General features: G+C 35.9%; 1 protein-coding gene across 1 annotated transcript; it reads left to right on the forward strand.

Annotated features, from left to right (window-relative positions):
* The first annotated feature begins 405 nt into the window (after nt 1–405).
* Nucleotides 406–7,118, forward strand: pnp4a (purine nucleoside phosphorylase 4a). Its single transcript, XM_032550582.1, has 7 exons — nt 406–544; nt 829–992; nt 1,435–1,538; nt 4,658–4,833; nt 4,939–5,129; nt 6,373–6,452; nt 6,620–7,118. The coding sequence occupies exons 1-7, from the start codon at nt 522–524 to the stop codon at nt 6,770–6,772; spliced, it is 891 nt and encodes a 296-aa protein (XP_032406473.1). The 5' UTR covers nt 406–521; the 3' UTR covers nt 6,773–7,118.
* Nucleotides 7,119–14,225: the final 7,107 nt, after the last annotated feature.

Here is a 14,225-nt window from a genome sequence, read left to right on the forward strand (position 1 = left end):
TTCACTATAGCAAGAGGATCATACTTAAAAAAATGAAGTACAGACAATATAGTAGATTGATTAAAAGATTGAATCATTATCTGTATAATTTCTTGTTTATTATTATAGGGTAAGTCAAATACTTGCTATTGCACTTTCACAAATATATACAGAAAGCTTTATTTTCCTCTTCACTTATACACACTCAGATTATGTCAGGCTCCCAGTTTGTACTCTAGCAGTTGAGAAACAGGGAAAAAATCTCTCAATAATCCTAGGAGTTATGTGAACCAAAAGCTCTTTGCACAACCAAAAAAAGAAAAATGTGAGGAATCCACACAATTGCTATTTTACTCCAACTGTAACGCTATTGGCTGCTTCTGATGAATGAGCAAGTTCTGAACCAATCAAAAGCATGTGACCAGTAAATATGTAAGCGGAACAGCATCCACTGACCACACTCTCCTCATCTGTCACACAACCACACAGACACAAACACACACACATCTGGAAGTGGTACCAGTCATCATCCTTCATTCGTCATGCACAGCAAAGAACAGATCAGGTAAGTTTTTAACACCATTTCTGATGTCCGCTAAAGTTTTATAATGTGATGTTGTTGTTAAATATCTTGAAAATGTTAATAATATTGTCAACAGTGTGCCATTTTCAGATATTTAAAGAAATCAATTTTGTTTTGACACATGAAAAGTGCTAATGTACTAACATTAGAGGTCTTTTTCGTTTAGTTGCTTCTGTGCAATCATTGAGATTCTTCTAAGGTAATAACATCACAACTAAGAATATTACATTTTTGTGAGTGATATTGTGCTGTTTATTTCTCGGCAGTCACGATGAATATCAGAAGACTTGTGATTGGCTGATGTCTCATACAAAGCATCGTCCCATAGTGGCAATTATTTGCGGCTCTGGACTGGGCATGCTTGCTGATACCCTTAAATGTCAAGACTCCTTTGATTACTCTGACATACCAGGGTTTCCTCAGAGCACAGGTAATTTATGAATACATGCTTTTATGAATTTACATCTTTAAAAATACTGATTGATATTTTTACAAACAGATTGATATCACTGATATTGTATATTAAAATAACAGCACAGTAATACTTTATATTTTCATTTGCTCATAAGATCACAAGGCCTTCAGATAGATATTTAATAAGAAGAATGTTGCAAAAAAAAATTCTGCTTCTTTTTATTCATATATTTAAGTAACTGAAACTCAAATTGAAGTATGAAAATTATAACTAATTGCTCAATTTATGCCTTATTTTAGTTTTTTGGTATGTTGTTTTACATTAGACTAATTTTGGTTATCCATCAGCCCTGCAAAATTATAAACACTTATAAGCAACTGTATTCTGTGAATATGCACAATCAAAGCAAGAAAATTTAAGAAAATTAATGTTTTAATTATGTTTATTTTTGTTACAGTACAAGGTCATGCAGGTCGGCTGGTTTTTGGGGAGTTGAAGGGAAAGTCATGTGTTTGCATGCAGGGCCGCTTCCACATGTACGAGGGACATTCACTCCTTAAGGTATTCACTCAGATATTTCAAGTGTACTGATTGTTATTTCAAATGTCAAATTTATTAATAGGATGCATAAAAACAACAAAAGTTAGATCTACGTTTAAAGTTAGATCTACATTTAAGCAAAACAAAAATACAATGACAGAATAAATCAGAGACTTTAATATCTAAACAACCAGTGAGCATAAACTTGGATTTGTCTTGTGATTTTGGCTTTGGAAAATCTAACTCATCCATGTATGTGTTTCCATATGGAATTTGAATAAATGTGTGAGAAAGTTGGTAGAAAATCAAACCGTCAGAAAAGACCAAGTATAATTCTAAGCCTAATGACATATCTGTCCATGAACAGGCAGAGTTAAATATTGTCCAGGTGATCTGCATTTATACATTTATACTCAAAGGAAACAACACATCACATAAACATATGGATTAAATAGAACATGTCTTCACAACTATATCCAGATCCACCACATACCTACAATATTCTAAGTGGTTGGGTAAAAAATATCTCAGTCCAGCGACCCTGGGGTAAAGTTTACATAATAACTAGCATGATACAAGCTAACCTGTAGTCTCTTGGATGTGTGTGTGTGAGACATAGTCATGCTTGGGTTTGGTCACATGCAGCCTTTTAGTAAACTGTTCAATGCTGCCTTTGTTTCCTTCTGTAGAACACCCATTCATACTAACGTGCTCTCTTCTGTGTTACGCTGAGACTGCCTGACTCTCCTTTAGGTGGCGTCCTGTGAAATGCCTTTCGCAAAGAAACACACACTCCCCCCCCCCAAAAAAACAGATTCAAAATAAAAACTTTCACTAAGGGGTGAAAATACCCTTTGTATACTTAAATGTTAACTATGAAACAGGGTTGTGTGACTGTCAGGAGACCTAGTCTTAGAGTTTTATCTTCCTAAGTGAAAATCCTTCATCACCTGACGAACCATATCAAAACTGTGGAAAGTTAATTTGTGCCCAAAACAGGCATGCTAACAATTATTAAAATTAATAACAATGCATATATATATAATTTGTGGCAAATAGCTAAAGAATTAATAGGCAGCTTGCATATATTTAGCTACCTTTACTGTAACATCACTCAATGGAAACCACTGTAAAACTCGTCTTTTTAATAATTAGCATTCATTTCACTAGCTGTTTGCTCAAGCTATGTAGGGGACACAACAAACATGTGAAAGAAGATCTTCTGGTCACAGGAAACAAACTTTATGCTCTACATGTAAAATGCTTTTTAAAGAGAAAAAAAAGTTAGTAGGTAAAAAACAGTTGTAGTTGTTTATAGATAAACCAACTCACTTAGGAACGCAAAAAAGAAAAGAGGCAGCAGACTTGTTTCACCCAATTTCTTACATGCCCAAAGCTTCCCAATATATAAGATGTTCAAATGGCTGCCAATCTTTGCACTTGGTAACATACTGTCCAAGTAAGCATAAGTTAAAATAGAAATACAGTTGTGTTCGAAATAATAGCAGTGCCTTTAGAAAAATGAGTAAATGTCAAAATTCTTCAAAGAAATTGTACTTTAATGAACACAGATACATTGGGGACACAGTACATTCTATTCCAAAGCAAAACAATTGCGCAAAGTCATCAAAACTTAAATGATAATAATAATATTTCAAATAAAGTAAGAAATGGCATGTTCAAAAGAATAGCAGTGTTGCCATCTTTCCTTGGAAACTCAAAAATGTACTGTACAAACAAAGAAATTCTTGATAAGTGAACCTAGCTGAGTATCCTAAACTAATATTTTGTTGCAAAACCACGGTTTCCGATGACTGCTACACATCTGTGGTGCATGGAGTCAACCAACTTCTGGCATCGTTCCACAGGTATTGCAGCCCAGGATAATTGCACTGTATTCCACAATTCCTCAGCGTTTCTTGGTTTTGCCTCATGCACTGCACTTTTTATGTCAGCCCACAAGTTTTCGATGGGATTAAGGTCCGGGGATTGTGCTGGCCACTCCATCAGTTGAATCTTGTTCATCTGGAACCATGCTTTTGCTCGCTTGCTGGTGTGTTTGGGGTCATTATCCTGTTGAAAGGTCCACCTCAAAGGCATTTCCTCCTCAGCATATGGCAGCATGACCTCTTCCAGGATCCTGATGTACTGGAACTGATCCATGATCCCTTGTATGCGGTGAATCGGACCAACACCATAGTATGAAAAACATCCCCATATCATGATGCTTGCACCACCATGCTTAATGGTCTTCAGTGAGTACTGTGGCTTGAATTCTGTGTTTGCAGGGCGTCTGACATACTGCCTGTGACCCTTAGACCCAAAAAGAACAATCTTGCTTTCATCTGTCCACAAGATATTATGCCATTTCTTTTCAGGCCAGTCAATGTGCTCTTTGGCAAATTGTAAACGCTTCTGCACATGTCTTTTTCTCAGCAGTGGGACTTTGCGGGGGCTTCTTGCTGGAAGGTTAACCTCAGTAAGACGTCTTCTGATTGTCACAGTACTCACTGTCAACTGAAGGTCTTGCTTGATCCTCTTGGATCCCATCATTGGCTGAGTCTTCGCCAGTTTGGCTATTCTTCTGTCCATTCGAGGGGTTGTCTTTCTTTTTCTTCCTCGTTTTTCAGTTTTATGCTCCCATTTCAGGGCATTTGAGATCATTTTAGCTGAACAGCCAATGATTTTCTGCACCTCTTTGTATGTTTTCCCTTCTTTAATCAATTTTTTTATTAGGAAACGCTCATCTTCAGAACAGTGTCTGGAACGACCCATTTTCATTGTTTTTTCAGGAGAAATGCACAGCCAGCATGCCAGTTGTCTTGATCCTTAAATACGGATCACCTGTTAACACCCTTTTTTCCCAGAATACCCTCCCTAATTGATGCCCTCTCTAATTGGACTCACCACTGCTATTTTTTTGAACACACCCTTTTCAGTTAATCATTCAATTTCACAGAATCCACAGTATGCATGGCTGTCCTGTTGGGTTTGTTGGTTTTCTATACCTTTATTTTACCCCCCAGAAACTTATCTGGGGTATAGAGTTTGAAATGTTAATAAAACCAGTGATTTTCTTGCTGCTGTTGAGGCACTGCTATTATTTCGAACACAACTGTACATAACTGTCTTTCCATCAGACTACCTTTCCCATTCGAGTCTTCAAGCTGATGGGAGTGGAGACACTTATTGTGACAAATGCTGCAGGCTCATTGGCTGATAGCCTCCGTCCTGGTGACATCATGATCATCAAGGATCACATCAACTTCCCTGGGCTGGTCGGTCTGAACCCACTGTGTGGGCCCAACGATGAAAAGTAATTTCATGCATGATTCTTGTGATGGTATTCTACTAGTGGTGAATACCAGTTTTTCCTGGTTTTGCTTTACCTGTCAATGATGCCAACAAATTGTTGTTGCAGGTTTGGGCCACGCTTTCCAGCTATGTCAGGTTGCTATGACAAAGGGCTGCGTAGCCTTGTGATGGAGCTTGCCAAGCAAATGGGTGTCTCTAGCCTTGTGCAGGAAGGTGTATATGCCATGGTGGGTGGACCCAACTTTGAAACCATCGCTGAGGCCAAACTGCTGCATCGACTGGGAGTGGACGCAGTCGGTATGATGCACTAAGACACTAGAAATGTGCACAGTCTCATAATGACCATTCCTTCTCATTCTTAGCTCCAGTTCTACATTTTTTGTGCTCATGCTAGAGTTTGTACATCCAATTTTTTCCTGTTGTGAAGGATAAGACAAAGGGTTCTTTTGAGTCTCTAATAAAAGAAAATTTCCAGTTGCATGGTTGAGAAAGAGATGCAGGAGCTTTATTTAAAAATCCATTCACAGTTGAAAACATTTTTTTCCCAACTAATGTATCTTTAATGCATGATGCTCACTGTAAAGTCTGATTTCAGCTACAGTTTTTGATGGACGCATCAATGCACCAGGAGGAATGTTTTCACTTAGTTTGACCCAGATAAAAGATTTTTTAATTCTATTCTTTTTTTCATGTTCAGTCAATAGAAATTTGACACACCTATGTACAAAAGCTAAAGTTGGTATGTGATCTGAATTGACAGATCTACATATCTGAATCGATTTATTATTATTTTTTTTCCATCACTGGTTTAGATGTTTGGTTGTAGTCTAAAATGAAGGCATAGTGTGCTAACAGAACTTAATTTTAAAAATATTGTGTAAAACAACTACTCTGTTTGCTAACAAGTAGGCTAAATGATTGCTTGCATTTTAATCAAAAGCAAATGAACATATTTTCAAGCAGAATCTCCTTACAGAATGTACTTTGTAAAACAATTGGTGAACAGGGTTACAACAGACATCACCAAATGAAATTTTTTTGTGCTTATAATAGACTGACTCCATTACTACATCATACTCTACTCCTTTTCCCTTTCTTTAGGTCTTGTTCAGACCTTGTGTTAGCATATGTTCTGGATGATTCTGATATAAACAAATGGAAGATGTCCAGGACTTTCTGCTGCTCGAAACTTGTCACTTCAAATCTGTTCAGGAGCTTTTAATGTGTCCTGGGTCAGATTGTTCTCAGACTGCTAAACTAATGAAAGGAAAGTTGTTCCAGGGTATTGTAGGAGGTCGTCTGTGAGAAACATTTTGAATGCATTTTAACCTGTGCTTAGCAAAGTCCAGAGGTGGTTGGATTGATCAGGTTGGGCAACAGTATTTGGTGTGACTGAGAGAAACTATGAATAGGCATGAATGAACAAAATAAGTTCATTCATGAGGCTAATTGAAGGGTGAATAAGAAGTGGGACATTTTAGATTTTGCTCTTTATTAATAGCATTGTTCTAAACTACCCATAATGTACTGTTAATTTCAGGTATGAGTACAGCACCTGAGGTCGTCGTGGCAACACACTGTGGTCTAAGAGTCTTTGGACTTTCTCTGATCACAAATAAGGTATGGCAACAATCAAGAATACTGTTAGTAAACAATCGCAACTCTTATTTTTCAGCTTCATTTCATAAGTCTGTAACTAATAAAGAAAGTAGTAACTTAGGGAATGGTTAGTGGTCTGGATCTTTGCTTGGATGACTGATTAATTGATTAATTGGTCTCCATGGCAGGTGGTAAAGAGCTATGAGGACTCTGAAAGCGTGAACCACGAGGGCGTCCTGGAAGTTGGCCGGTTGCGCTCTCAAACCGTGCAGCAGCTGGTGACTGAACTGATCAGCAGGATGGAGATCAATAACAACGAAAACACAAATAATGTTTCCTGAACTAATACAGATGCATCAGGTTATTGCACTGATTAATTTTTTTACTACTTTTTATTTTATTACATCTGTGTGAGCATTTTTTAAAAATATTTGCTAAATTCAAAATCTTATTTATATCACTATGGTGCCAACCCGTTGTTCATACATTTAAATTAGAATATATTTATTCATCTCTGATATTTTATGTAAACTACACAACTTTTACAACAATAATTGTTTAATGGTGCTTTATTGGAACAACACTGATGAATGTTTTTGTATACTGGCCTTGACTTATTAATATTTATGTTGTAAAGTATTTCTGCCTTGTCCTGACATGATTAAAATATTCTACCAATCCAACTGATTTCTGTTCTTTCCTATGTTTACTCATTGCTGCCCTCTTTTGGACTTAATAATATCCACATCCTCTTGTCCTAATTTTTACTTTTTAACAACTAAAGTTATGATGCAACTTTTCCTATTACAGACTTCTGCATATTGCATAATCTCATAGATAATATAGAGCATGTAAAGATTCTATAAAGAATAAACTCATTCTCTTAAAAGAGTAAGAATCTGATTAGGTTATAAAATAGTTTCATTGAAAACTATTTTCAAAAAAAGTCAAATCAGCTGCACTGATATACAATTAACTTCATCTATAGGCAATTATCTACAATGAGCATAGCCACCAGGCCATAGCAATCAACATAATAACTAATTGTAAGGTAAACATTGAGCTTTCCTGAGCAAAATAGGTTGCAAAACAGCATGAAAAATGAGTTTATAAGAAGGTATTAAATGTTTAAACACACATCAGAGATATGAAAATTTAAATCTGAATCTTGAAGAGTTTTATATAACTTTTATATAAACAGCTGTATAATGTTTTACATTGCAAACAGAAGCATTTATTGAAACCACTGTCTGCAAAGATTGATCAGACATCTTGAATAGGCTGAATTCAGATTCTTTGATGAAAAAAGTTTCAGAGTGTTCAGCTATGCCTGTGTTTCTTCAAATCAAGCGCAACATTTTGACAGCCAAAGTTTTCAGGAGAGGAGTGATCCCAATTAACCCCCAGCCAATCAAGAGTAAAATTTGCAGTAATTATGGCAAAGGGCTGACAGAAGAAGTAACATCAAATATGAGCCATTTACACTATCTGATAGAACTGATAGAACTTGTATGAGCACTAACCATTTTTATACAATGTCTTCGCTATTTATTTGGGCAGAAAGGTATAAAAAGCTACATGTACACTATGAATATTAATTAGTGTTAATGCTCTGTCTAGAAATTATAAAAAATTGCATCAATAGCTCTTGTTTTTGTTATAGTAACTATAGTAAATCTTAAAAACTGATGACAATCAAATTCTGTATTTAGTTAAAGAAATTCTAACAGAATGTTTACTTTTAAATTCAAATGAAAGGGTCAAGGCTTTTGTTTAGTGGGTATTGACAAACAAGGGAAGAGAGGAGCAAGAAAAAGCAGGTACTTTTTATTTGTGTGTTTTTTGTTAATTCTCTATAAGGATTAACTTAAACAGACCTTGAGTGGGAAATTCTGATAGTTGCTCAAATTTTATTGAACTCATCATTTTATTAAGCTCAGAAAAAATAGTTTTGTGTTCGCTGTTAGCATAGAGAACACAAATCAATAGCTTTATAGGTTTCTTAGCTTTTTCATAACCATGCTTAGAAAGTAAAGCCAGTAATTGTAGGATAACAGAAGATTAACATTGTTTTGTCTCCACTGCTTCAAAAATCAACTGTTTTTTCCCCCTTTATGCTTAAGACAGCTATTCAGTAAAAAATACTGTCCTTTACATTTCAGGGATCAGCATTGCCATGGTCGATCAGACATCAGTTGACGTCCTTTTCATATCACTCCTGATTTTATTCGTGATTTTGGTTGTCCTGGTTGTGCTCTTCTGGGTTTATAGACATTTCAAAAACAGGTAAAGTCTAAAAATTTTACATTTTTATTTTAAACAAGTCTTTTGGTTGGATTTACTTGAACAAATGGAAACACAGCGTCATTATTTAAGTTAAGTTTAATTGTTTGGTGAAACTTTACTAAAGTGCAAGTATCTGATAGGAGAGTGTAATGTACTTCTACTTGCTTCTGGTTCCTCAGAGACCTTACATTGATGAAGATCTCTGTTGGACAACCTCCAGTGCAATTGGCCATCAGAACTAAGCCAGAGCATGCCCAGGATCTTATGGATCACCTGTTGGAAAAATTCGCATTGCAGGTGGAAACTGCAACAGATATTGAGGAAGGATCCCAAGAACATGAGCAAGAAAATGTAGCAGCCTCAACAGTCACCTCCGATTTTTCCAAGAGTAGGTTCTATTCACTTTTTTTTTGACCTGTAATTCATTAGGATGTAAAATGATGTAAATTCAGATGAATTGTTTCCAGTATTTTTATAATACATTTCTTATTTTTGCTTACTTTTTGTGTTGATGCACCTTCAACTTCTGAAATATGGTCGTACTACATGTTTTTATGAAGATTTATTTTACATTGTTGTTTCATTTGTGTCCCCTTCACAGTTCCAAACATTATCTCTAAGAAAGTGTCCCAGTGGCTCAGTGTGGCATTACCTACATGGCACTCAAGCAAATCTCAAAGAAGTATGCTAATACCAAAACCAGCTTTGATTAATTTCATTTTCTGTATTTTATGTCTAAAAAATCCATTCATTTTACATTAATATTCTTCCTTCCAGCTCCAAGTTTTCACTCTGTTTGTACTGAAAATCAAGATGGAGCCCAGGCTGCTTCATCCTCCAGTCAAGCAGCAACCCACAGCGGAAAAAGTAAGACTGAGGAGAGAAGAAGAAACCATCCTCTAGACAAAGAATGAAGAACATCCATAACTCTTATGACAATCACTATTTCTTGTTTAAAAATGAATCTGTCTAACCTGTTGATGAGGTTAGGCTCACTAACCTCATCATCAAGAATCTGTTATAAAACAGATTTTATAGACAGTGTCCATTGTTGAACACTGAAATTGAGATGAAACAATATTCCCTACACAAAACTCCCCTTTAAATGAACCTTAAATACAAGTATAAAATGGGAAGAAAACACTTAAATATCTTAAAACTGTTTTTGGCTGAATTAAAACTTTCTTGGAGGAATGTGATGATCATACTTCTTGGTGTTTGGTTTGGAGGAAACAAATAAAGAAGTGGTTGTTCATAATCATACTGACAACAATTCAGCATAAAAAATGTTGTAGAAATATAATAATAAATTTTCATAATTTAGTTACAGAAAATGTTGGGAAGCAACTTGAGTTTTTGTTCTTATATTATTTTCGTGTTACGTAATAAAAACCCTGAAAACAATAAGAAGAAAGTTTCTTACTAGGATGTGTAATATCCTAGTAAGAATACACATCCTTACTACTTTGTTAAAGTTTGATGCAGTAATGCACTTAGATATTGAACATCGCTGGGGGGCTACAAGATTTACATATGTCCATCCATCCATCCATCCATCCATCCATCCAGCCATCCATCCATCCATCCATCCATTAATCTTTGCCTTCCACTCATCCAAAATTTGGTCGCATGGACAATACACACAAATACACACGCACACAATACTGGATACCCTTAGGCACTCCCAGGCTTGACAAGGTAGTTGCTCCAGCAAATTCTGGGTCTTCCCCGACTCCAAAGGCATCCTGATGGAGGATGCATCCTGGAGGCATCCTGATCAGATACCAAAACCACATCTACTCACTCCTTTTAAATTAGTTAAAATCATAGTTAAAGAGACTACAGCTTCTTGAGAGGAAGGACCTCCTGTAACGCTTTCTTGTGCACCTAGGATGCCGCAGTCTGAAGGAGCCCTTAAGTTCAGCAACAGCTTTATGCATGAGGTGGGAGACGTCGATTATGTTATTTTAGAGTCCTTTTGTCTCCCACCAGCTGCACTGGATCGAGGGAGCATCTAGGACAGAACTGGACTTCCTGATGAGTTTATCTAACTGTTGCCTCACAGATGTAGATACAGTAGCTGCTTCAATAGCCAATGGTGCAAAAGATGGCTGATGCTACAGAATGAAAAAAAATCTGGAATGTTGCTCTTTTCAATGATTCAGCTGTCATGGCCATAGCTGCTGATCAGGGCGTAGATGGACTTGTAAACCGAGACCTTCATGTAAAGCACTTTGAATTTTCTTGTTGCTAAAATGTGCTACATACATAAACATTTCTTGTCTTGCCTTTGCTTTTTGGTTCAGCTCTTTGTTTCTTCACCCGACAGACTGGAGCAGCAGCTACATTACTGCAAATGAGGCCCCTATCTGCCTGTCCATTTCATGATCAACACACAAGATACTTAATCCTAAGCAGAGCAATATCCTCTACTTGGGATATTGTATGTATCATGTGAGACTCTCTACAACAGCCTGTTGACATATTGATATTTGATATAATTTTTAAGTTATATCAAATTAAAAATAAAAAACAGAGGCAAAGATGTTTTAGCTTTTTTTGTAGATTATGGCATAAAGAGGCTTTACTATAGTTATTTCTGTTATTTAGTTTAATTTGTAAGTAGGAACTGAAAACCCCATACTTAGGGAATGACTGCTCTAATTCATTTGTGAGTAATAGCAGCAAATAAATACACTGTATTGATAATACCACATGGGGGCAGTAGAAGTTAATATTATACATTATATCACTCGAACTTTATTATGTGTACAACTGAAAAACAACACTGTATGAAGCTTTTATTAGAATTAATCTATTTTAATAAACATAATATCAAAAATCTACGCATGTAGGAGAAGCAATATTCTCAAATTCACACAAATTCTTAAAATTCTTCTTTGAACCTCAAAATGAGGTTTGATTGATTATTTGTGTTGCTATGTAGATCTTAACTGCAGTCCCCATGTGAGTTAAAACAATAAAGAAACACATTTCTGGAACTTATTGTTGTTTAATCACACAATCTGGATGAAATTAACAGACATTTGGCTTAACTCAGCATTGCATATCATTACAGGTGGTCCTCTACAAAAATGTACCTAAATTGCTTTGCATATATAAACATTCACTTGAAGAATGGAGCAAGCTCAAAACATCTGCAGAAAAATGGCAACCTCGCTCATTTACACTAAAAATAAACCTTACTGATTTCACCCAGGCAGCGGTGATTAATGCTATAGAGATATTATTAACTCTATAAAGACCTCAACTGACTTTCTCTTCCTAAAAAGGCATCATTTCGACAAAATAAAATTTTTACGTGTAACAGGGAATCATAAAAACTAACATTACAACATACAAAAACTATTTGAGTTAATGACGGAATAAAAAAAAAGTTACACTAATTCAAAAGGATAATGGTAATACTTTTAATACCAGAGCAACAGGGGTAATGACGATAAATGAATCATTCTGCTCATCTGTTTCAAAAGCTGCAGTGCTGTGCATGGCTCTTCAGCTGATAAGGATGGTTATTCTTTTAACTTGGTCCTTTAACATTTACAGATGAAAGAGATCTGCTTTCCAAAATGAGTCATCTGGAAGGAATGGAAGTTCAAGTTTTAAACCAACTTGGAAGACAAATATTAGCTAGAGCAACCGCTAAGCTGCAGACAATTTAAGGAATAAGTTAATATGTTGTTTTGCTTAAACCAAACAGCAACAGCTTCCCTATGTACTTATTTGAAAAATCTGATTGAGTTCATCTTCTATAGATATAAGACAATAAACAAATAGCTTCTGCTGCTTTTAAAGCAGAGTATTTATGGTGTAGAGACTATGGAAATGCTTCCTCTCGCACTTAAACCTTTGAACTGCGTGGGGGTGTACGATATCTCAACATCTGTGATGTGTTGAGTTTCATTCACTCACGCTGACACAGAGGAAGTAGTGCATGCCCTCTATAATCTAATTTTCCATCATGTTACAAATGTAAAAAATGGAAAGCCATTTATGCCAGAAAAACTATACAAAGTTTAACACTAATGTTTGACACTTTTCCTGCAAACATTTCAAAATAGACTCTTCTAATTCTGAAATAGCCTGTGTTTTTAATTTGTGCTGAATTTTTAATCATTTCTTTAATCCAATTATGAAAAAATGAATCTGATTCATCTGTAAACTGATTTATGCAGAACAGTCTGGCCTTACTTCTTAAAGGTCAGTCTGTGGCCTTTAAATTTTCCAGCTTCCTGCTGCAGTTTCTTATTGAACTCACCTCCTCTTTTTTTCACCATCATTTCTCACAGTCTTCAATTAATTAGATCTTATAAAAGTCCAAATACCAACTAAAACTTCCCTATGAAATTGTGAAATTTTAGAAGAAATGTATTTATCTAATACATCCACACATATATTGTCTGTGTAGTGCCTACCTCCAGCTGTCATCAGTCCAGATTTGTTGTATTGCCCTGAACAGGTCATGAGTCAATTTATTAGCATTACAGAGACACACATGGACAAACAACCCATCTTCGAGATCAATTAACCTAATAGTGCATTTTGACTGTGAGAGGCAGCTGAAGTAACTATGCTTGCACATGGTGAACTTGGAAACACCACACAGAGTCTAGGGTGGCCAGATTTCTTGAATGTATTATCCATTATTTCAAGTCACTTTACGGCATCTTAGGGCACTGACTGTTGCACAAATTTCTAATTTACCAGACAGTTCAGTGGCTGAGTCCAGGTCCTTCGTTGTGAGATCCAAATAATCTAATTTAACATGTAGAATGAAGATTTTCTAATGTCTTGATCTCTGCCAATGTTCTGTGTGGCAAATTTTAGTCTGACCTTCATGGTTCTCTTAGAGAGAAATAATTTCTTCCTTGCAAAGTTCCTCTGACAGTTAAACTTGTTTTGTCCCTTTCTAGTCTTAGTGACGCTGTTTATTGTTTAGTAATCCTCTGATGCCTTCACAGAAAAAAGCCCTTATACTGAGATTAAATTATACACAGTTGGTCTCTGCGTACTCCCATTATACCAGAGGTCTCCAAACTTTGTCACAAGGGTCAAAATCATGAGGTCAAAAGGACCTATGGGCGAAACAAATGTTAAAAAATCACCGTTCCACACAACAATGAACTAAGCGCATAGTATTTTGAATAAAGAGACAAAGTAGACCATTTTTTATGGAAATGATTAGTAATCATTTCAGATTCAATACATAAAGGGTTTTACATGTTTGCCTTGAAAAAGAGGATCCCATTTGTTAAGTCATTTGAGCGAAGTTGGAAAAAATACAAAAATCAACAGGATTTAGATCACTATTTCTTTGAAATCACTCATTTATTTGCCAAGAATATGTGAGTGAATGGGTGAATGACTGAATGCAGTGTGAAGTGCTTTGGGGACCTCTGAACTTGATAAAGAGCTAAACAAGTACAGACTATTTACTATTTAATTTTATTCAAAAATAAAAAGCCTCCAGGGCCAGATTTTGATCAC

This window comes from Xiphophorus hellerii, chromosome 20 (genome assembly GCF_003331165.1).
Source record: "Xiphophorus hellerii strain 12219 chromosome 20, Xiphophorus_hellerii-4.1, whole genome shotgun sequence".
Lineage (NCBI taxonomy): Eukaryota > Metazoa > Chordata > Actinopteri > Cyprinodontiformes > Poeciliidae > Xiphophorus > Xiphophorus hellerii.

Bases quoted from the DNA above. Each gene is read 5' to 3' on its own strand.
- pnp4a (XM_032550582.1), top strand. From the start codon at position 522: ATGCACAGCAAAGAACAGATCAG. The intron at 1,539-4,657 runs GTATTCACTCAG...TCTTTCCATCAG, and splicing joins AGGGACATTCACTCCTTAAG to ACTACCTTTCCCATTCGAGT. The intron at 6,453-6,619 runs GTATGGCAACAA...TCTCCATGGCAG, and splicing joins TTTCTCTGATCACAAATAAG to GTGGTAAAGAGCTATGAGGA.